Below are 24,430 nucleotides of genomic sequence, written 5' to 3'. Positions count from 1 at the left end.
CTCACGTAGTGGTAAGGAATCTCTATATGCTTGGATCGATCATGAAATACCTTCACAAATAACTTGATACAACTTTGATTATCACAATGAATCGTAGAAGGTTTCAAAGGTTCACCAAACAAGTTTGAAAGCAACTTCCAAAGCCACACTGCTTCTCGAGCTCCCATAGTTGCTGTAATATACTCTGCCTAAGTAGAACTTTGAGCAACAGAAGCTTTCTTTCTACATATCCAGGAGATCATAGCTGATCCTAAATTGAAGCAACATCCTAATATGCTTTTCCGGTCTTTTACACTTTTGGCCCAATCAGAATCAGTATATCCATGTAATTCCATGCCAGTGTTCTCATATTTAAGTTCATACCCAATAGTACCTTGAAGATACCTCAATATGTGCTTCAAAGCGACAAGATGAATCTCATGAGTTTCACACATGAACTAACTTAATGCATTCACTGCATAGCAGATATCAAGTCGAGTATTTACAAGATACATCAAGGACCCAATTATCTATCTGTATAAGTTGGGATCAACTAGTCTGGATTCAGCACATGCTTCATTTAGCGTGTGAAGATTGGTTTCCATAGTTGTAGACATGGGTCGACAGTCCCACATTCCAAATCTTTTCAAAATATCAATAGTGTACTTCTTTTGATGTAGAAAAATATTACCAAACTTCTGACATACTTCCAAACCAAGAAAGTAACGGAGAATTCCTAAATCCTTCATTTCGAATTCAAAAGCCAAATCTTTCTTACATTGATTAATAAGGGGTTCTTCCCCTGTAATCAAAAGATCGTCAACATAAAGAATTAGAATTAACATATCACCTTTAGTTGCTTTGAAGTAGAGATTTGGATCCGCCACGTTCTTGGTGAATCCAAGACTTAAAAGGTATTTGTCAATCCTTTCATACCAGGCTCGGGGAGCCTGTTTAAGTCCATATAGAGCCTTCTTCAGTTTACACACATAAGAAGCAACATCATGAGTTATAAATCCTTATAGCTGTTCAAGGTATACTTCTTCCTCTATCTTTCCATTAAGAAAAGCAGATTTTACTTCTATTTAATGGATTTTCCAACTTTTGGCTACTGCAATGGCTATTATAGCTCTAACTAGCAATTGGTGCAAAAGTTTCTTCAAAATCAATTCCTTCCTTTTGAGAAAAACCTCTAACCACAAAACGAGCTTTATGTTTTATAATGTTGTCATCTGCCGCATACTTAACTTTGAAGAACCATTTTGAAGACACAACAAATTTTTCCTTACGTCTTGGAACTATGTCCCAAACATCATTTTTTAGTATAGACTGGTATTCTTCCACCATGGCATCTTTCTAAGCTTGATGTTTAAGTGTTTCAGAAGTGCTAGAAGGTTCAGGATTCAAGCTCTCACATACAAAAGCATTATATGTCAATTTTCTAGGTCACTTGCTTTCTCAGAAGGTTCCTGAAGGAGCTACAAATCTATCTCCTTCCTGTATTATTTTCCTTGCCCAAAGTGGCCTTTTAGAGTGATCAAGACTCTCTTCTTGAGTCTCTAGAAGGATTTCAGTTCAGTTGTAGTCTCTTCAGGAAACTCCCTCTGAATCTCAAGAGCAAGAGTCTCTTTTGGAGATACATCAAATGTATCTAGTTCATCGGTGGTTTTAGCTCTTCTAAAAGCAATGTCTTCCTTAAAGATGATATCTCTACTTCGTTCTATTTGTTTTTGTCTAGGAATGTAGACTCTATATCCTTTTACTGTTTCACTAAAACCAATGAGAATACCCTTTCTTCCAAAAGGTTCTAACTTAGTCCTTTTCTCCTTAGGTACATGAACATATACAGGACATCCAAATATCCTTAGGTGACTGATGTTAGGTTTCTTTCTAGAAAATGCTTCTTCAGGAGTCTTATTATCCAAATGTGAGTGAGAACATCTATTTTGAATATAAACTGTTGTGTTGGATGCTTCAGCCTAAAAAGACATACTCAAGTTTTGATCAAAAATCATGGCCTGAGCAACTTCTACAATAGTTTTGTTCTTCCTTTCAGAAACCCCATTTTGTTGAGGATTGTAAGGCACTGTGAACTCCCTCTTAATCCCAATGAGTTTGCAGAACTCTTTAAATATTTCAGAAGTATACTCCTTCCCATTATCTGTTCTTAGAATTTTAATGTTCTTACGGAGTTCTCAGTGATAGTTTTGAATTCTTTAAATTTAGAGAGAATCTCTTCAAATTCTTTGCATTTAAGGAAGTATATCCATGTCTTCCTTGAAAAATCATCAACAAATATCAAATAGTACAAGAATCCTCCTATAGATGGTATAGACATGGGCCCACATAGATCATAATGTACTAGTTCCAACACTTCTTTAGTTTTGCTCAAACTATGGAGAAATGGTCTTTTAGTGTTTTTCCCTAAAGCACAACCTTTACATGATTCATTGTGAATATGTTTTAACTTGGGCATTCTAGTTACTATCTTCTCCATCAATGTTAGGGCACGAAAATTGATATGACCTAGTCCTCTGTGCCATATTTCATTTGAATCAGAGGTCTCATGTACAAGTTCAAGGTTTGTCTTAGCACATAACACATATAACAGTCCTTGTCGTACTCCTATTGTTGAGCCCTTTTAATGGTTGAATTTTTAGGCCATGCTAGGACTTTCCCTTCCATGAAAGCAATTTTATAACCATCATCTTCAAGAGTGGATATAGATATTAAATTCCTCTTAATACCTGGTACATAGAGAACTCCAAAAAGTTGAATAGAATTTCTAGATTTCAATTTTATGATGCAGGTTCCAATTCCTTTCACCAAGTGTGCAGAGTTATCACCAATTGTAACTTCTTCATTTGTTTCTATTTTCATGCTTTCGAGGTTATACTGATTTCCAGTGATGTGTCTAGAAGACCTACTATCAACTATCCATGGATTCCTTTTAGTTGATATTTAGCTGGACAATGCAAAATAGAAAGCATATTTCTCATATTCATTCCCTTAATTTGACTTCTCAGATTTTGCAAAAGATGCTTGAGGTTTAGATCTACCGAGACAATTTATTGCATAATGTCCATATAGATCAAATCTGAAGCATTGGATTTTGGACAAATCTTTCTTCTGTTTGGATTGTCCTTTTCCATGAAAATTTCTTTTCCTTTTGTTGTTTTTCTTCTTTCCTTTCTTATGAGCATTTGTATTAAGAACTTGAACATCTTCATCTAGGGTTTTGTGTTTTCCCTTAATCATTAATCTCGATTCTTCTTGAAGACAATCTGATCTCAAACGATCCATTTTAGGGATTTTAGACATAGCACTTAGGCCTTGTACAAAGGATTCCCATGATTTTGGAAATCCTCCTAATGCTATTAAGGATAACTCTTGATTTTCAATCTCATAACGAAGTGCAAATAATTGATCTCTTAAGTCCATGATTCTCATAAAGAAAGCATTTATAGTTTCTCCTTTATTCATGCTTATACTATTCATCTGCCTTTTAAGAGCAAGTTTTCTGCCAAAATTGTTGATTATAAATGTATTTTCATGAGCTCGAAACATACGATAAGCTATGGTATGTTTTGCCACAATAGGTACTATGTGGTCTCGAACAATATCTACAATTATCTTCATTGCCTTTTCACTTTTCTCAATCCATTCTGATTTTTCAGGATCATCTTTAGGTTCCTCTTTGTCCTCTTTTATAAATGATTCCAATTTGTTTTCTTTTAACATCATTACTTCCAGGATTCGAAGTTATCAGCACTTCCAAGGTGATGTTCGAATCTCAGTGTGTTTGTCATTTTGTAGGGAGAGAGGATTGTTTTTCTTAAAATAAAAATCTAATTCAATAAACTTAGTGTGATCTTTCCTTAGCCAAGCTCTGATACCATGTAAAGTTTACTTACAGATTTCCTTTCCGTTGCTGAATTATGTATATTTCCTGCAGGTATAGTCAATGCCAATTAAGTATACCAAGTGTTGCACAGTATATATAAAACTCAATGCAAATGATGATAAAATATTTATTCAAGATCAGCGTCTGTATTGCCTTCGATCTGCACACATTAATCAATTTCTATGTTGCAATATCGGGCAGCATATACTATATATATGATTTTGGATGGGTACACGGGTGAATGGGCATGTCTTCAAATGGAGATATGTCCATTCATTGATGTACTTGTTTGGTGGAATGGTCACACCCGATGATTAGTCATAACAAGAACTAATGCCATTAAGACTTTAACTAAGTCTTTTGCAATCGATAACAATCAATATAAATATGATTGTTTACTGAATTCAAATCTGAGATATTACTTCAATAATAATATGCATCGGCAGTTCTAAATGTTGCGATCTCCACTAAGAATATTCAGACTATATTCATGTACATATATATATCGGTATTCTACATATCGACATGTATATATACATGAGTATGGTCTCATGTGATCAGTGCAATTTTTTGAACCAAAGCTATTTGTCTCCACAATATTGTTTGAAAGGCAAATAATCCTTTCATTATCTGCATGAACTTCAAATTCATACTATAACACTGGAGAAAATAATATTTCGCAAGAATTTATCAAAGCCCAATTTAATACAACGATTCTATTAGAATATTGAATGCAATGACATGGAGAAAGATCTGACATCGAATCAAAATAAGAAGTGATAAAAGGATAAAACCGTCCTATATGTATATGCCTGCGGGTATGTATGATGGATCTACACAAAGGGCAGACTTACAAAATAACGAAAGATTAAAATAGGTTGACTGGGTCGAATTTATAGCACAGTTGGTGCTTGTAACTGTAATAACATTTAAAGGCAACAATGGATATAACGAGAAGTAAGATAACAACAAGCACGATAAAAGATGACAAAATCAGTGGTAAGGATAAATCGAGATCGGGGACAAATATTCATTCCTACAGATATTCTACAGATCAATAATAGTCAGCACGTAAAACACTTGTGTCAAGGAAGATCAATAGGAAATGATTAAGCTTGTGATCCAGATAGAAGGGCTATGTATTAAATATACTCACAACTTGCAATGAGATGTCGAGGGGTACCCATGTGTTAATCAATCAAAATCTCTGTAATAAACGAGTATATTATCATAAAAATCAAGCACATCAGGTTACATGGAAGAAGGGTGGTCAATGTCATCGGCACATTCGCTTAGGATGATAATGGATTATATGGTAAGACAGCGAAGTCCAATCAGCATTTTAAGTGAACACGAATTGAGAGATCACATGGCAAAGACCAATCAGGAAGGTGCAAACATATTACCATCAGCGAACATAACTAGACGACACCTAAGGGATAACATCATTTGCAAACGTTAACCATTGGGCAAGTCATCAGGTGAAGTGGGCCATAGGAACTCGCAGGTAAGGTCAACGTAGAAGACTGATCGGAAAATTCGCAGGGCCTTTAAGGTCATGAGAAAGGCTGAAGTATGAAGCACTATTGTGAGAAGTGTGCAAGGAATTTTATACACCGTCACTAGGCATAGTTGAGCATAATAGCCATGACAGATACTCACTATAGCACATTGAGAAGTATAAAGCAAAGGTATTAGAGGCATCAAGGACCGATCGTTTAAGGTGGGTATTGAGGTATACTTTAGTGCTAATACTCATTCCATAGGACATTATAATTCAAAGATATATGGTGGATATGTTAATAAGTGCATATATATATATATATATATATATATATGGATTTTCGTGAGAAGAATAATTTTCGAGGAATGCTATTCAAAAATTTGATATTATAAATATTGAATAGTAGAATGAACTATCTAAAACTTGAGATAGCTTGCATATTTTAGAACAATATTAGGCATATTTTTTCAATTTGATGCATATGGAGGAAGTTTATGATTTGACGCATATGAGATAAATATTTATTACTATTGAGTATTACATTTATCTCCTCAATATTTGTATTTATATATGTATTATCAGAGATATTTGCCTTGACCTTTTCTTCTCTCTCCAAGGATGGTCTTGCAAAAAGAGGGAGATTGCTATTAGATTCAAAGGGAGTCTGACACTTAATCAAAGGCAACTTTGGATGAAGAGCTCCGAATATTGATATTCAAAGGGAGTCTAAAAGTCCATGTGTGTGATTTCTTGATTTTGATAGTCCTATCCCATGTACATCATGAAGAAGTGACAATTTCCAAATGATTATCACTTGCATTTGTAGGAGTTATTGAAAGGTGATGATCTTGCAATAACTTAATTTTCTATTATGATGGATATCTTAGGATGTCTATGCAGATTATGATAAATTATACTTTGCATAATGTACGTTTATATGGTAAGCATTATGAGAATGCGTGTGGACATACCTTATAAACATTTTTTTTTGTAAATGGTGAATGTTATGCAAATTGATGTTCTAGAGGACCATTACACAAAATAATTGGTGAACCTCATGCAACTTGATGTTCTGGAAGGCCATTACTCACAGTACATAGTGAATATCTTGTATCTCAACATTCTGGAAGACCATTACTCAAAGAGTATTTGGTGAATATCAATGATATTCTAAGAGATCAATACTCGTGATATCAAATATGATATTAATCATTTTTGGGTAATTTGTGAATATCATGTACTCTGGGAGACCAATACTCATGATAGCAGATGTGATATCAAAACTTTTGAGTAATTGGTGAATAGTATCCATATTCTGAGAGACCAATACTCATGATATCAGATGTGATATCAAACCTTATTAGTTATTTGAGTACTTGGTGAATATCAAATGTTGATATTCTAAGAGACCAATACTCATGATATCAAAATGTTAATTAGAGTATTTGGTGAGTATCATGTGTTGATATTTTGGAAGACCAATACTCTTGATATCAAATGTGATATCAAAATGGCGGATATCTTCTAATCAAAGATATCCTTAAAATTTATCATTCCTAACATTACTAATAGTGTAATATATGTCATGTGTTTATCCTCTCTAGCTAAGAGAGAGTATTGACGTCTTCTAGCTTCTCTCGGATAAACTATAGCAAATATATATATATGAGATGTGTGTGTGTGTGTATCATAGTTTCGAGAATCCTGGTGATTCACGCGATTTGGCAATTCAATTCAAGCCAAACGACTTTTTGTGAATCGGTGAATCAAATCAGCGATTAAGGGTTTATGAAATCAGTTACTAAATTTCAAGGAATTTTTTTAATTTTATGATTCGTGGCCAATTCACAATTTGACTAGGCCCTGCTGATTCCAATTATTGTTACTTTCGTGTGTATATATATATATATATATATTTCAAGGAATTTTTTTAATTTTATTCGATTCAAGCCAAACGACTTTTTGTGAATCGGTGAATCAAATCAGCGATTAAGGGTTTATGAAATCAGTTACTAAATTTCAAGGAATTTTTTTAATTTTATGATTCATGGCCAATTCACAATTTGACTCGGCCCTGCTGATTCCAATTATTGTTACTTTCGTGTACATATATATATATATAAGATTGCTGCAAATTGGAAAACGCATACCAAATACATGGCAGGCTTAGTACATTTGCAGCAGATCCTCATAATCTCAACAATTTTAGACAGCATGGTTGTTTATGTAACAAAAACAATTTTGCATTATTTAGATCTAGAATCAACAACATGCTTGTGGAGGAAAACAATTTTAAGTAATCAGCTGCCTATAAAAACTGTATGACAATTTAGCATTCTAAATGGTATTTTTTTATGGTTCCAATTAAGTAGAATTAGCTTTTAATGCCTTGACTCTTAACACCACACTTCTTATCAAACATAATCCTTGATGTACATATAAATACCTTCCCATCCAATCATTCACTTTTAATAAAATATGATTATAGAGAAATGATATGTAATGTCCTCACTAACTAGGACAAGAATACCTACAAAACCAACGATAGAAATTATACAATAAAAGATCAACTTTCACTCTACCCTCTATCCTGACCAAACCTTGAAGACGTCTCCACATCGGGATCAATAACCCTCAAGGATCCTTAGATCCCCGATTACTTCTCTGTCTTCTATGAAATGCCCCCTTTAAGGTCCTTCCTAGAAGAGACATTCTCTATCCAGGGCTCTTGTCACATATGCATATGTTAACATCTAAGAAATATTTCGGCCTTATAACCATATTAAGATCACTCTCTTTCCAAAGAAACTATCTTGATCTTAAGCTATTAACCATATTAAGATCACTCTCTTCTCTAAAAAAGGATTCTCTTGATCTTAAACCATTAACCATTAAGTCATGTGTGTTATCCGTTTTGAATTCTACCTTTACATATACATATGTATATGCATAAATTATCCACAAGTATAATCCATTAATATAAATAAATTTATAAACATAATTAAACAAATATAATCCATAAACATACCTTTCTTACCTTCCTCTTTGCTTGGTCCATGTGGCTCTATCCTTAGTCGGCCCTTCAATGAATTAGTCCTTCTAGATTATGTCAACTCTATATTTAATTTATAAAATTCTTCCTTTTCTAAAGGATAAAATAATTTTTTTTTGTTTCTTCTTTTTCAAAAGTCAGAACCTTTCATAATACAAATCCTTTGAAAAGTCACAACACTGCATAGTTATAATCCTTTCGAAAAATCACAACACTTCATAACTAAAATCCTTTGGAAAAGTCTCAATACTTTATAATTATAACATTTTTGAAGAGTAGAAACTATTCATAATTACGACCCTTTCGAAGGTTCACATCCTTCCAATATTATTGATACCTTTTCAAAAAGTCACTTCCTTATTTTCTTCATATTACTTTCCTCTTTCATTTTTCCTTTTTGAACTCTTATTTTCTCCTCTTCTTTTTCCCCCTCTCTAAAATAAACTCTCCTCCCTTCTATATCTTAATTTTTAAGGAGTCGTGTCTATTTGTTAAATATCTCTTGACTTTAGTTTGATTTAGTTAATTTATATTATTTATTTACTTGCTTATTTGTATTCATTATTATTTATTATCAGTGTTACCCCAGTGCAGGGGTGCGGCGGTGGGGGGGTACGTCAGGATGAGTTTTGGGTGTGGAAAAAAAATGGCCTCAATTTGGGGATGATGGGGGAACGGCGGGGGTATGGAAGGGGGGGCGGGGAAGGAAGGGGGAGGTGGTTGCATAATATATAATATATATGACTGAAAATGCTAATTATGAAATGATACTTCAATATATTATATAACATACCAAATATAGTTGAATAGAGAAAATTGAAATGTGATTCACAAACCATAAGTTCAAACTTGAAACTTGAAACTTCATCACCATTACCAATGACCATTTAACAAATTAACTTAGTTCAAGATGCAAGATTCAAAATTCATCATTCAAATATGAATATCATATATGATATATCATAAAGATGCTCATGATGACAATGAGTAGCATGAAATAGTGAAATGAAATAATGTATCGTAGCCGTACAAAGTGAGTACAATCAACGAAATGAAAAAATGTCAATAATGAGAATGGAATCATCCCAAGTGCTCTCTAAGCATGCATAAAAAACAAATTTAAAAAGAAAAGAAAAAAAATTTAAAACTATTTGGGCCATTCAGCCGGCCGCACCCTAGGAGCACCCTGAAAGCACCCCACAAGCACCCTGGGAGCACCCAAGCACCCACGAACCACCTGGGTGCTCGACCGGTGCAGCCGGGGTGCTACAGCGCATTTTCGGCCAGCAGGGATACTCAGGTGCGTGACGCACCCACACCGGGTGCTTTAGGTTTTTGACCTAGGTGCACGCACCCGGGTTACACTGTTTTTTATTAAATTCTATTTAGAAAGTTAACGTACTTTCTATAATATTGTCTCTTGTATTTAATTTTATTTCTTTATTTATTCATTGTAATTTTTTTTTAAATTATTTAAAATATCATACTAAATATTATTTCATTGATAATATAAATTAAATAATTATTATTTCCTATTTTAGTATTAGTTTTAATATAACTTTATTATCATTATTTATTTAATAATTATATTATCTAATTATTATTATAATTCTATCTTAAAACGGGGATTAAACTCATCTAATGCATCATTCCTAACATGCTTTCAACATTTTCCACTAACAAACTATAATTCATCTGGCTCTTTATAATACTTATATCTTGGCATCACTACTATGAAAATATACATCCTTGCCTAAATATTTATCTAATCATATATGAAACACAAACACGCTGAACTATCTTCACATTTTTACTCACTTGGATTTCTTCCTTTCGAGTTGTGAGCCTCTCATCTAGGAGATCTTGGGTACGAATCTACTCAAACCCCATGTTGATCTCGGCTTCGGCCCATTATCCATCAAAAAAATCACTATGTTTTTTATTTTACTATCTGAGCCTACTAGATATAGTAGAAGAGTTTTCAGAGCCAATTAGGACTTCATCAATATCCATTCATACCTCTTTTAATATATTATTAATGCTTTCGCAGGTTTGATTCTCAATCACAATGCCCCATACGAAAGACTTCTCATGGACATATAGTACACCTATTGTCAATAGTACAACAAAGGTTAAATGCAATTGGTGTTTAAATGTTGTGTGGAATTTACCACTTCAAAGCGTATTTGTCAAAAGAAGTGGGTAATAAAACTACGATATGTTCTCAATACCCTATAGATGTTCAACACCAAGCTAAAAGAGCTCTTTATGGAACTGTTGACCAAGGCCAGAAAGGAAAGACCTAAGATTGAAATAGGTTCCAATTCTATAGGTATTAGGAGGAATCAATTGATGAGGAAGATGATGGGGGGCGAGGGTTCATGGAATTTGAGACCGGTGGGAGAGCACCTACTATGGCACACAGCCCGAATACGGATCAAGGGAACATCAATCATTGTTTTGCACCTCTTACTATGCCAAGATCTTCTTGTGGTTTTACAACACGCCCCATTTTCAGACTGGAGATGGGGACCCCCTTTTTAAGGTCTTTTTAGATTCTAGTAACCCGACCTTCAGAACAGGGCTTCTTGCGAGAAGTCTCGATGGTCAGGATACTAGGGTCCAAGTTTGGTAGTCGAGAACATGGTCTCGAGGTCCAAATTTCAAAATCTAAGTTTGTTTTGCCAAGTGCAATAGAGGTGCACACCTGCAAACTTGCACCAAGTGCGCTGACGTTTGTACCCCTAGACGCCTATAAATAGGGGGGTTTGAATAGCTCATTTACATTCGTCGAGCCCCGAGATGTGCACCATCGCACATCTTTATCCCCACGACCTATGCATCCTCGGTCATCTACAGTGTGTACTTCCAATTCTAGCGCACGTGCGCAACATCCACAAGTATGCACCCTACGTTCCAAGAAAAATGCAAGGGTCTTAGGACCCTACACACACGCACCATGCGCAGGATGCGCATTTGCGCCACTTGCGCATATCCCCTATGCTCCATTTATAGTGCATCGTGCATCTTGAGCACCTACGCATATGCGGTAGGTCTGCAAGTGGTCCTTTTTTGTGTTTTTTAGCTTCCAATCAGTCTTTTGTCTTCACCAGTTAGTTTTTTAGCTTCCAATCAATCTTTTGTCTTCACCAGTTAGTTTTTTAGGGCCTTCTTTAGTCTTTTGTTTACTTAAGCTCTTAACCGAGATACTGACAACATTTGTTTTATGCAAATCACAATGGCTTTCACATTTTCAGCAACAGTAGAAAAGATCTCACCTAAACTGATGACTTTTAAGTTTAAGGGAGTTTACAAGAAATCAAGGTTTATAGACCTTCATTTTGAGATCAAAGATACAGAACTTGGCCATATGGACTTCAGTGAGTTCTTGTTTTTATGCAATAAACCCTATGAGAGATTGGAGATGATCTCGGCCATGATTCAAAACCGTTTGGTGAATGTAGCATCGCATCCCATTTCAATACAGTCCTCAAAGTTGATCATGGTCTTGGCAAAAAACTATGTCCCAAACGAGAGGGTTGTGAAGAGCATCACTGGGGAAACCATCTCGAATATTAGGCCAGACAACATAGAGAGGGTATTCCACCTGCTTGTCTCAAATTACTACTACGGGATTTCCTATGAGAGTGTTGATAGATGGTATAGGGAGCACCGAGTAGAGGCAAAGGATATAGAAAAAGTACTTGATAGCCGACATTGGATACTGTATCATGCTCCTAAGCGGAGTTATGGGTCTCCCCTCAATTGGCCATCTTGAGACGTGGATGGTTCACTTTATCGAGAAGATAAGAACAAGGGAAAATATAGTTGATTGGGGCATTATCCTTAGTCACTCCCCAGATAAACAATTGCACCTGGTCAATAATGACCCCAAATTCTATATGACTTCATATGTGGTATATCTACTCACCGCCAGGGCTATATATCCAAGATTGACATGGAGGTGAAACCCTTGAGACAAGAATGCATAGTACCCTCAATTGGTGCAAAAGGAATTGCGAGAGGGCAGCCCAAAATACAAGATTGTAAATGATGCCTTAATTTTTGTCGTCGTCAAGTTTTTGGAAGAAGAATATGCAAAAAGGATATCTGTAGAGGTTGCAACAAAGGTGACTTAGGTGAGGGCTTACTTCATCTAGTTCAACACATTTACTTACATCCGGGTGGCTAGCACTGCTTTGCACCAGAAGAAATTGCCTCGATATCCATCAAACAAGTTGATACTATAGGAAATAGCTAGGCAACACAGCTCGGCTTATGATCGAACTTGAAAGAAACATTGGAAAACATGGGTGTGGGCTATTTGCATTAGGCCTTACCAAATCAAGGAGAAGAGGGATATCAGTTCCTATGAGGTCATGTGGTTAAAATACCCGTTGGATGATTTTTGTGTAGCCCATCCATGCTTCGACAACATCAGTATGTTCAAGCATGTTGTTGGTGGAACCTTTAGGCCAAACCCCTCCATCAAAGATTACTCGATCAACTGTAGAGATTATTGCAAGTTGGATCTCAGTTTAGTAGAGAAAGTGTTGGGGCTCTGGATATCCAACAAAGTTTAAAATAAGGATACTCCAAACATCTTAGACCCCTTGTATAATAAAGATAAGACCTTTGACTGGCCAATTTTGAACATCGAGGTGAACCACAAGGAGAATGATGACCTTATGCATAGTGCTCAGGATGTTATCAAACTAACTAAGGACTGGGTTTCTAAAACCCTTCACACTAGATGCCCTACCAAATAAATTATCTCTTAAGGCACCAGCCCAACCAAAGAAGGGGTAAAGGAGTTAAGGTTACTACTCCTACTTGGGGGTCTGCCTCTCCAATGCATCCAGAGACAGTGTACTGACATGACAAAGATTTCACACACTGCAGACGAGAGGAAAAGGGAAAAGGAAAGAAAAGGAAGGTCATGGCCGAAGAAGAAGAGCGAGCGCCCAAGCCCCAAGAACAGGAAGAGGAGGCCATCTCTGAGCAATCGGTTACCAAAAAGAAGAGAATAGTGACAGTCCTCACTAGTCGTCATTGGACAAAAGGGGGCTAGGTTGAAGAAGAAGAAGAAGAGTAGCATTGTGTCACACTCTATCCCCGAGACCATATTACCTGAAGAAGGGGAAGAAGATTGGGTGGACTACGTCCCTTTGAATAGGACTCGCTCGGCAAAGGCTATCGAAGAGCATGAGAGAAGAATTCAGATCAAACTCTGCAAACTGCTGAAGAACAACCTACCCAAATAGAAGAATTTCCTGACAAGGAAAAGGAAGGTTGGGCAAAGACAACAACTAGGGATGATTATGATGTGTTTGATTTCTCCAATTTTGACTTCATGCCTATGGGAACTCACTTGGAGGACGGAGAAGTAAGGGACACACCACACGAGGAGTTGAAAGGCGATGACTCAAACACCATTGCTCTATTCCCACAAGAACAAGAAGATATAACTCCCCCACCTCCAGGGAAGCTATAGCCACCACCTCCGCCTCCCCTAGAGCAAGATACAATGACCATGCCTCCTTGAACGATAGAAGAACAAACTCAAGATACTACAAATGGAGAGGTAGGTGCAAATCAAGGATGGAAGAAAGCTCAACAGGAGCAAGCTTCTACAGTTGAAGAGACTCCACCAGCAGTATCAAAGCCTCCATCTCCAGCAAGGCAAGCATCAACCACACAAGTGGTACAACAGCGGAGAATAGAGAAGACTCTAGAGATGAGCATGGATAAGGGTAAAGGACTAGCTTATGTGACCACCTCGTCACCTAGTCAGTTCGTATCCCCATCGAGCACCACCCCAAAATGGTTGACATGGGCGATAGAGGCTCGGAAGAGGACAAATACCATAGATGCAGCTAAGGGAATGTCGGTGCTCATTGAAGCTCTTGAACCATTAGTTCCTTGCCAAGAAGATCCACAACGACTAGCTTTTGTCATAGGATAAGCGGGACAATCTGATTGCACAAATTGCTCTTCCCCCACCACATGTTGATGTAGAAAGTATAACTCCCCCAGATTACCACATGCAAGAGATTGTACTAGGAAGGCTCATAGAGGATACGGAGAAATTTTTGACCACCTTGAGTCTACAATAGGTTTTCTATCAATTAAACCAAGGTGAGGAGAAGATACAAGTTTTGAGGAAACAAAATCAAGTATTGCAAGAGTCTGTAAAAGAGGTAGCGGGTCCCATTGACCCAACTAACCCTAAGATAGCACTAAAGGCTGCCCTCATGAAACGAGTTCGACCCCACCTCAGAGAGATTCATTTTTGGGTGCCTGCTATAGATGGCATCACAGTTTTGAAGAGTTGGGAATAGAGATAATCAAAGCTAATATGCGTTTACTATGCAGTATTCAAGAAAATGCGGGAAGGGTAGACGACGTAGGATACCAAGATTTTGTTTTAGTGGATGAAGTCTCGACATAGACCAACAATCTAGAGGCATTGAAGAAGATCAAAGGGCAAAAGTATAGAATGTTACTAACCATTTTCACAGGTGAAGAGATGGATAAACTTGATGACTGTATTGAGATGATACAGGCAGGGAACAAGATTATGATGTCTATGTTCAAGGATATCCAGGATATGTAGGGCAATGCCCAGGTCAAAATTTTGGAAGCTAAACAATCTTCCAATGCAGCAAGCCTAGAGATTTTTGATGATGACTCCAAAGCCAACTTATGTTCTACCGAGGCAGTCATGCAACAATTTCAAGCGTCTTTTCAAGTAGCGTCCTCCGAGGATGACATAAGGAGATTTTTCAGAGTAGCGGAGACAATGAAAGAGCTCGATAAAAAGATGAAGAGTTTTGATGAAGTGTAGAAGGAGGTCCATGATATCCATAAATGAAGCATTAGACTTGTCAAGCCCTTTTGAAATCACCATTGCTATAGAATACTTCAAGGCAGCTCATCTAGACATCGTTTTGGTTAAACCTCGACAAAACCCAGATGTTGGAAATTGAGATTTTGACTTAGATAAAAATCTATTAGTATTGACCAAGGGATCTCCGCACATACGCAACTCCGCAGTTTTGCAATTTTGAAGTATGCACAATTTTCACCTCCACACGTGCGCAAGTTTGAAAGCCAACTTATGTTCTACCGAGGCAGTCGTGCAACAATTTCAAGCGTCTTTTCAAGTAGCGTCCTCCGAGGATGACATAAGGAGATTTTTCAGAGTAGCGGAGACAATGAAAGAGCTCGATAAAAAGATGAAGAGTTTTGATGAAGTGTAGAAGGAGGTCCATGATATCCATAAATGAAGCATTAGACTTGTCAAACCCTTTTGAAATCACCATTGCTATAGAATACTTCAAGGCAGCTCATCTAGACATCGTTTTGGTTAAACCTCGACAAAACCCAGATGTTGGAAATTGAGATTTTGACTTAGATAAAAATCTATTAGTATTGACCAAGGGATCTCCGCACATACGCAACTCCGCAGTTTTGCAATTTTGAAGTATGCACAATTTTCACCTCCACACGTGCGCAAGTTTGAAAGCCAACTTATGTTCTACCGAGGCAGTCGTGCAACAATTTCAAGCGTCTTTTCAAGTAGCGTCCTCCGAGGATGACATAAGGAGATTTTTCAGAGTAGCGGAGACAATGAAAGAGCTCGATAAAAAGATGAAGAGTTTTGATGAAGTGTAGAAGGAGATCCATGATATCCATAAATGAAGCATTAGACTTGTCAAAACCTTTTGAAATCACCATTGCTATAGAATACTTCAAGGCAGCTCATCTAGACATCGTTTTGGTTAAACCTCGACAAAACCCAGATGTTGGAAATTGAGATTTTGACTTAGATAAAAATCTATTAGTATTGACCAAGGGATCTCCGCACATACGCAACTCCGCAGTTTTGCAATTTTGAAGTATGCACAATTTTCACCTCCACACGTGCACAAGTTTGCAACTCTACAAGTGCAATGATTTCTGACAACTTCCAACTACGTCGCCAACTAGCTGCAATTTCCTAAATTTAGCATTTTCGTGCTCTGATTCTGCATTTTTTGAGTTCAGCAACGGTCAACTGATTGATATGCATGGAGAAGGTCGAGTTCCTATTTTGGAAGGCTCCTAAGCTCGAGTTTCTTCTCGAAGATGTCTCCTCCCTTGTCTTCTTCTATTTATAGTCTTGAGTCATTTTAAGGCCCATGCACCATTTAATGAATAAAAATAAGAGTGCATGCCTACTTAGCCCCATATTAGGGGTCAATTTGTATATAATTAGTTTTATTTTAATAGTTTTAGCATACTCATTGCATGGGAAAACCCTAGCTCCGAAAACCACATGATGGAGAGAGTTCACTACAAATACAATGATGTAACATGTATTTAAGGCTGACATGTTATGCAATAAAGTATGCTATTGATGCTCTCATTTTGTGTGTAGTGATTCTTGCTGGAATGTGCGTTCTCTTTGTGACTTTATGATTCATGAATAACGAAGGAGCTAATAGTCTTATTGTTTTTGAATGCTTGTGCAGTCTTAGTTTTTTGGATTTTGTCGCAATTAGCCACATAATACCTTTATAGTGACAAATCAAAGAAGGGGAATTCTGCATGTGCATTCATAGCAATTTGTCTCATGCGCGTGCACTCTTATGGCAACACGATTTGGTGAGTTGTGAAAAATCATACAATCTTACAAAGTTCCATCGACGATTGCATCAATGAGATTACAATTGTGCGGCTCCGAATTTCATTGGTTTTCTACCATCCCCTTTGAAGATTTAATTCGCAAACGCGTTGCCACTAGGGCTTACGTCTGTTTAGATTTAATTTTCAGCAATTTATTTTATTCTCTCGTTCCCTCATCTCTTTGCAATTTTTTTTCATAAAATTTGATTAAGTTAGAAATCCATACTCGTTGCACATTAAAACCACATGTACCAAAAATCAGAAAATATAAAAAAAATACGGTTTCCCACTAATTTTTTTCTAAGTTTCACAAAATTTCAAATTGGACTTCACAAAACTAGCAAATGCCTCCTTGTTAAATAGAAAAAATCATCTTCAATTGAACTACCCAATTAGTTGAAAAACAGCCTCTCAGAACCTTGGAGTTGATATTTTATTAACTTTTCAAGAGAGAGATTCTCACAAATTTATGTCGTTGTCATCGTGCAATTGCGCAACAGATCACAAGCCACTTTGGAGAGTATGGATTGGAGGAAAATTGTCCATGAATAGGCAATGAAGGGGATTTCAAATATTTATTTCTCCTCTACCTTGGCATTTCATGCTTGCAGATCTCCATATTGACAAGCTATGATCGATGGTGTTGCACGTGCAAGACCTGGTTTAAAGCCCCGCCTTACCATTTAATGAGAGTTGGTATGGTCGATGATGCAATAAAGATGTTCAACACATTGTTGACGAGCATCGGTTAGAGTGGGCTAGTAGCGGGTGCACCATCATGTCATATGGATGGACAGATAGAAGGAACCAATCCCTCATCGACATCCTCATCTCTTGTGATATAGGCACTATATTTCTGAAATCTATGGATGCATTACATGTAATGAATATTGTAACTGCATTGTTCGAGATGTATGACTCAGTACTCATTGATATGGGGCCACATAATGTCTTTCAATTTATTACATACAAATACCCTCTATGTTTTTTTACCCCATTTGCAGCATATTGCCTTGATCTAACCCTACAAGACATTGGAAAAACTGAATGGGTAAAAGGCATTGCAAAAGTCTAACATGATTACCAAATTTATATACAATCACACGAGGGTTTTGAGTATGATGTGTCAATTCACAAGGGGCAAGGAGCTGGTTTGACTAGGGGTGACAAGGATTACAATAGACTTCCTTGCATTACAGACTCTAGTTTATCAAAAATGAACTTAAGATGCATGTTTGTTTCAGGTGAGTGGATGTGATTAGGCTTATCAAGTCAAAGAAATGGAACGAGAGCACCAAACTACATATATTCTACCAAATTTAGGGAAATAATTGAGTAGGTGGTACAATTCTCAGAGCCTCTCATAGAAGTCTTAACACTAGTAGATGGGGATAAATCCCCAATGGGATGTGTATAAGGTCGTGGATGGGACCAAGGAGGTCATAAAGGGTAGGTTGGAAAATGACAAGACGAGATATCAGCCATTAGGGACATAATTGATAGGAGATAGAATGGACATATGCACACTCCTCTTCATGCTACAGGATATTTTCTCAATCCATCATTGTTCTACAAACGAATTTCACAAAGATTGATGATGAGATCACACAAGTCTTGTTCAAGTGCATGGGAAAATGTTTCAAAGCGCATAGAAATTGAAAGCCACCATGTCAGAGCTGCAAGTGTATAAGACGGGAAAGGATTTTCTCTCATCTAGGACTGCCAAGGAAGGCAGAACAACCTTCCAACCCAGTACACTCTATAAACTTTTGATAGTTCATTTATTTTGTTGACATGATCAACAAATTTGTTAAAGATTTGAAGATATTCTTACATGATATCATCTCCCCAACCTATTTTTCAGCTCAATGGTGGGAATGTTTTGGTCACAAATCCAAAACTCTCAGGTGGATGGCAATACGCATTTTAACCCAACCATGCAATTCATCCATGTGTGAGCATAATTGGAGTGTTTTTTAACACATACATTCCAAGAAATGCAACTGTCTAACACAATAGAAGATGAATGACATAGTGTTTGTTCACCACAACCTTCACTTGAAGCTGAATAAAGCTCAAGGTAGGATTTTTATTATCTTGCACTCAATTGAAGTTGTTTTCATTGTGTCTTTCACTTGTAGGCAAAGACTAATTCCTACGTGGAAAAAAAACAGGAAGTAATGAAGATGACTCCCCAATTGACATTGACAATATAAATCCAGAGTCTAAGTGGATTGTTATGCCTCAAAGTGATGATGCTGATATTGATAAACCTTAAGATTTAGAAATTATGGTAGAGGCCAACTTTTCTAAAAGTTTTCTTTAAGGACTTAGGTTAGGGACTTTCCAAGGAGAAGCATCAGCAGGGCCTCCTGCCCCCTAGCATGTCATTGGCTACATTTGAGTTTTTGGAACTTTGTAGTTAATTTATAGGTTAACTTTGTAAAAAGACACAAACTATATTGTAATTGACATTTTGACAATTGTCTCCATTTAGTTATCTTTTATGCTATTGAGGTATGTTTTGTGCAATGAATTCAGCAATCTCTATATAAATAATGAAAATATGTCCTCTATAATCTAGTAGTTTAACTCTATATTTTATTTTCTCTCAATATATCCATGGTGTGGAAATGCTCCTTAATTTTTTTCAAGAAAGTAATTTTTTATTGTTTTTCTTCAAGTTTTTATACTTTTTTGTAAAAAAAAATCCCACTCCTCTGGTTTGCCATTTTTTTCCCAAAACAATTAATGATTCTATGGAACATGATGATAATCCACGAATTGCTCTATTTGGCATAGCCAATTCACTAGCACCTTGCCATCAAATTTACACATCTCCATCCTTGCAATGAGATGCCCAGAGATGGCAATACAATTATTTATGTGATGATCTTGTTTAGAAAAGGATTCGTTTAGGTGAGTTTATATAGACTTGTATAATGATCCTTTAACATAGGATCATCTTTATCAAGAGTTTTCAGTTTTCCTCCAAAGTGATTGGAGTCCTCCCTTTTCCTCTTGATGAAGCTTCTTAAACAAAGCAACAAAGTGATTGCAGTCCTCCCTTTTCCTCTTGATGAAGCTTCTTAAACAAAGCAACCAAAATAATTTTGCAATGACTTACACAAAACTAATCCAAATAAGCTGAAGGTTTACTATAATTTACCTAGGCCTAGACAATGGCTCTAAGATATTATCCAATTTGAATTAGGTGGAAAACTTAATTTCATAGTAAATCCTTCACCATTGTTTCAAATGATCTCAAATCTGTATTGCAGAAGCTTCAATATGTCCTTGATTAACTCAACAAATGACAAAAAACCATTCATCTTTCCGGGTGCCAAGATCATGCCAAGACTAACCTCCTAGAACGAAAAAAATTGCTTTGTTTCTTGCTTTCCGGATGCCAAGATCATGCTTTGAAATAACTTGCACAAGAAACAACATAATAATAAATATATTACAAATGCTTGGTAATGTTTCAAAATAATAAGACACTCCAAGAGGGCGAAACTCCATAAAAAATTCAGTAAGAATAGAATTCACACTATGATGATAATAAACAAACCACTATCCCATACATATAAAATATTCATGCCATGGATGCCACCAAGGTCAACTTAACTACTTATGTAAAACTATATAAATTAAGGGTTATACTAGTCAAAAGTTGGCTATACATATTCGCATGCACACTATAGGTTAAAGGCGTTACACTTAAGGTCTCTGTGATTGGTAACAGAGTGGACAGGATTGAAATGAAATGAACGTTTTTATTGACATCAACAAGACCAGCCAATCTACAGGATGCCGAAATTGGAACTAAAACCACCCTAAAGATATGAAACAACCAAAAACCTCACCAATTATATCTTGCTTCTTTCTAACTCTTTGCAGATTTTGATTCTTCTACTATGATTTTTGATAAGGTAATTTGCCGGTTTCCCTATCTTCTCCTTTACAAACAAGACTGTTAAAGATCTGAATTTTAGCATAACTGTATTTGTATCAAATGTCCTAGTATGTCTTAAACTCGTTGATGTATGTCACTCTGTCTCCATTAATCATGATGAGAAGAAATAACAAATCCTATCTGTCCCCTCCTCTTTGGATATTTTCCATCTTCTAATTTCCAACCTCGGTGTGAGTCAGTCTATACTTGAGCTATTAGCATTTTAGCTTTCCACATTAGATTGAGCAACACTACAGTCAAGTGCATATTCAGATGAAATTATCTTTATTTCAAAGCATGGGTTATATATGGCACTGCTAGGACTAGCACAAAACAAATTCACTGCTTAAGTTCGTTGAAGGTGCATTGTTGTGTAGATGCCCACAAAAATGTCATCCTGGCATGCATAATCAAGTTAAGGACAAGTGACAAGTGAAAACTCTAGAACAAATCTTTGGTAGAAGTTGGCAAGGAGTCAAAGAACAATCCCTAGGAAGGAAGCCAAATGTCCTGTCTTGTATTGTATATTGAGCTATGTTGCTGGTATGAACTTCCTTCCCTGTATTTGAGGGCAGGAATTCAATCAACAAGAGTTCAGTTAAGCCTCCAACAGAGGGCTGACAGATGTCCTAAGCATTTGGTGCAATCTTCACGATGGTAAAAACGTGACAGATGTCAAGCTCATAAGGTTGGCCTAATTATGTGCTGTCGATGTTGTATGTCAAGGTGAAGATAGGGTTGCCCCTGTATGGAATGAATGTGAAATAAAATTCTAATGACAAACATAATACAAGCAATCTAAGGGACGAAGGGAGGAAGAGCCCCCTAGAGGATTGCACAAAGCTGCATTGCCCACAATCGTGGATCGCTGTGGAGCATCTTGCGTGTACACGCGTGTACAAGCTGCCTCGACGTATGAAGTAGTGACTGTCACACTGGAGTAGTGCATTTCATTACAATTACACCACAACCTTACTGATAACACTTCCCTTAATTTGCCCACAATGTGTTAATTATTGTTAGTTGGACAGCTGTTATTTTTGACCCGGAAATAGCAGCACTATTTATGGGTAGCTTGGACAGCTGTTCGTCCTTTATCTATGAATAGCGGTTGTATTTATGGGTGGTTTGGACAGCTGTTTGTCCACTTGCCAAAAATTAGTAAATGGTTATTATTTACTAATTTTAGTGATTCCTTTTGGACACCTTGCAACCAATTCTATTATTGGCTGTTGAGTTGTCTTAATCTCAGCCGTTGGTTTGATTTAATCTCGGTCGTTGGTTTACCAACGAGAGTAGTATAAAAAGGGGTCTAGGGGGCATTTGGAGAGCAAGGCGGTGATGCTTTGGTGAAGCTGTTTGCAGTGTTAGCAAACAGTCTTGCAGTGTTAGCAAGGGCACAGAAGAAGAAGCGTTTTGGAGAAGGAGTTTGCAGTGTTAGCAAACAGTCTTGCAGTGTTAGCAAGGGCGCAGTGTTATCGCAGAGATAGCAGTGAGAAATATCAGCGGGAGAAATTAGGAAGTTGTCGGAGTTCTGCCAGTGTGAGGCAAGGAATTTTGTATCTCTTGATTTGCTGAAGTTTAATATAATTTCTCATCTGTAGAACTGGTTTTCCCTTAGGGGTTTTTCAGGGACAATTTGTCCGAAAATATTGTGTTGATTCTGTTGCGCATTTCTTTCCGTATTTTAAGTGAAGTTGCAGTTGTGTTATTTTTCGATATTAGCTGAGAATTTGTTTTCAGCAGTCACTTCCCTTAATTTGCCCACAATATGAACACGCTAGGCACAACTACACAATTAGCTGCTCTCTAATGGAGATTGGACCAATGAAGAAATTGCTGCTACATTCAAATAATTAGATAAACTTTGATGGGATTAACAGACCAATTTGGCCCGCGTAAACATGCATCCCATTACCTTGTGAGGTCAATCAAAGAAGAATTGATTACATCGTTTTCACTCAAAAATTACGCATTTTTATCATCAAAACTAAAATTTATTCAAATCTGATAGGAATCAACTTACCCTGTTACTTGGCTAGCTCGTGCCCAAGAAGGATATTTCTTCCTAGATTGCTTCAAAACAACCAGTTTCAGGCAGTTGTTACTAGCCCACCTTGGGACAAATGTTGATGTTTTCACAGAATTCCATTCTCTGGTGCATTGGGTAGATGACGATAGCAGCGAAGCAGCTGGTATTGTAGCCATCTATAACTGGTTGTGTATAAACCCTTCGGAAGGACTGAATAGCTTTCAAAGATCTTTGAATCCAACTCTGTATATCGTTTTCTTTGGGAAATTGTAGCTAAAAAACATATAATAAAATATGAACATATGATCTACCTATCCTAGCTTTTTCCTGTCCATTTAAAAGTCGGGATAGTCGCATATACGCAAGCAAAAGGTATTATGCCCTTTTGTCTCTATGTTCTATCTTACGGAATATTAATGCGAGTGAAAATTGTAAATCTTTTATATTAATTATTTACATGTGAGTTTTATCTCACTTTACTTTTAACTCTTGTTTTGATATGTATTAGTTATTATCTCTATTTTTAATTATTATTTTTTATTTATTTAAAAAAAAATTTACTTGTGATTTCGACATTAGTTCTATTTATTTAACTTTTGATTTTTTAAATTGATTTAGATTTTTGTTTTTAAATTATTTTAATTTATTTTTTATATTAGTTTCTATTTTTAATTTCTATAATTTATTTAGTCAATAAAATATTAGTTAGCCACATTGTTATTTTTTTATATTTATTTTTTGTATTTATGTTATTAATTTTTCATAATAGATTTTTTGATAGAGTTTTTTTAAATGGTTTTTTTTTCATATTTGATAAATTGAATTTAAATAAATAATATTTATTAATCTATTTAAAAGATTTTAGTAAATATTATGTTATTTAAATTAAAAATTATTAATAATCTAATTTATTCACATAAAATTATATTTTAAAATAATAATTTTATTATTGAGCACCTATCGGTTTAGTTTTTTTTTTAGCCGATAGGCTATTTGTGGGAACTTTGTTCTCAGAAATTGAATTTTTGACAAAAAAGTTGTCAACTGGCCAAAAAAGTTGTCATTTTGGCTAGAAAATTGTAAATCCTTCCCATTAATTATTTACTGATCACTTTTATCTCACTCCACTTTTAACTCTTGTTTAGATATTTATTAGTTGTTATCTTCACTCTTGACTATTGTTTTTCTTTTTCTATTTAATTAAAAATAATAATTACTTGTGATCTTCACATTAACTCATGAACTCGCGAATAATGGTGAGCAGAGATGTCGGTAATTTTGTGAATAATCTACAGAATGCAAAAAAAGGAAAATGTTCATACGAAAACTCATGG

General features: G+C 36.1%; 1 protein-coding gene across 2 annotated transcripts in view; it reads right to left on the bottom strand.

Annotated features, from left to right (window-relative positions):
- Positions 1 to 23,405, bottom strand: part of LOC149560253 (Galactose mutarotase-like superfamily protein) — a 55,171-nt gene extending 31,766 nt beyond the window's left edge. For both annotated transcript variants that reach the window (XM_089824566.1, XM_089824567.1), the window contains exon 1: positions 23,091 to 23,405. In XM_089824566.1, the coding sequence (XP_089680692.1) occupies positions 23,091 to 23,272 (182 nt within the window). In that variant the 5' untranslated portion in view covers positions 23,273 to 23,405. The remainder of the gene's footprint in view (positions 1 to 23,090) is intronic.
- Between the last annotated feature and the right edge of the window lie 1,025 nt (positions 23,406 to 24,430).

Source organism: Cupressus sempervirens, chromosome 4, assembly GCF_028749045.1.
Source record: "Cupressus sempervirens isolate cs-2001-9-10 chromosome 4, ASM2874904v1, whole genome shotgun sequence".
Lineage (NCBI taxonomy): Eukaryota > Viridiplantae > Streptophyta > Pinopsida > Cupressales > Cupressaceae > Cupressus > Cupressus sempervirens.
The sequence above is the reverse complement of the archived record's forward strand: the minus strand, read 5'-3'. Positions and strand labels throughout refer to the sequence as shown.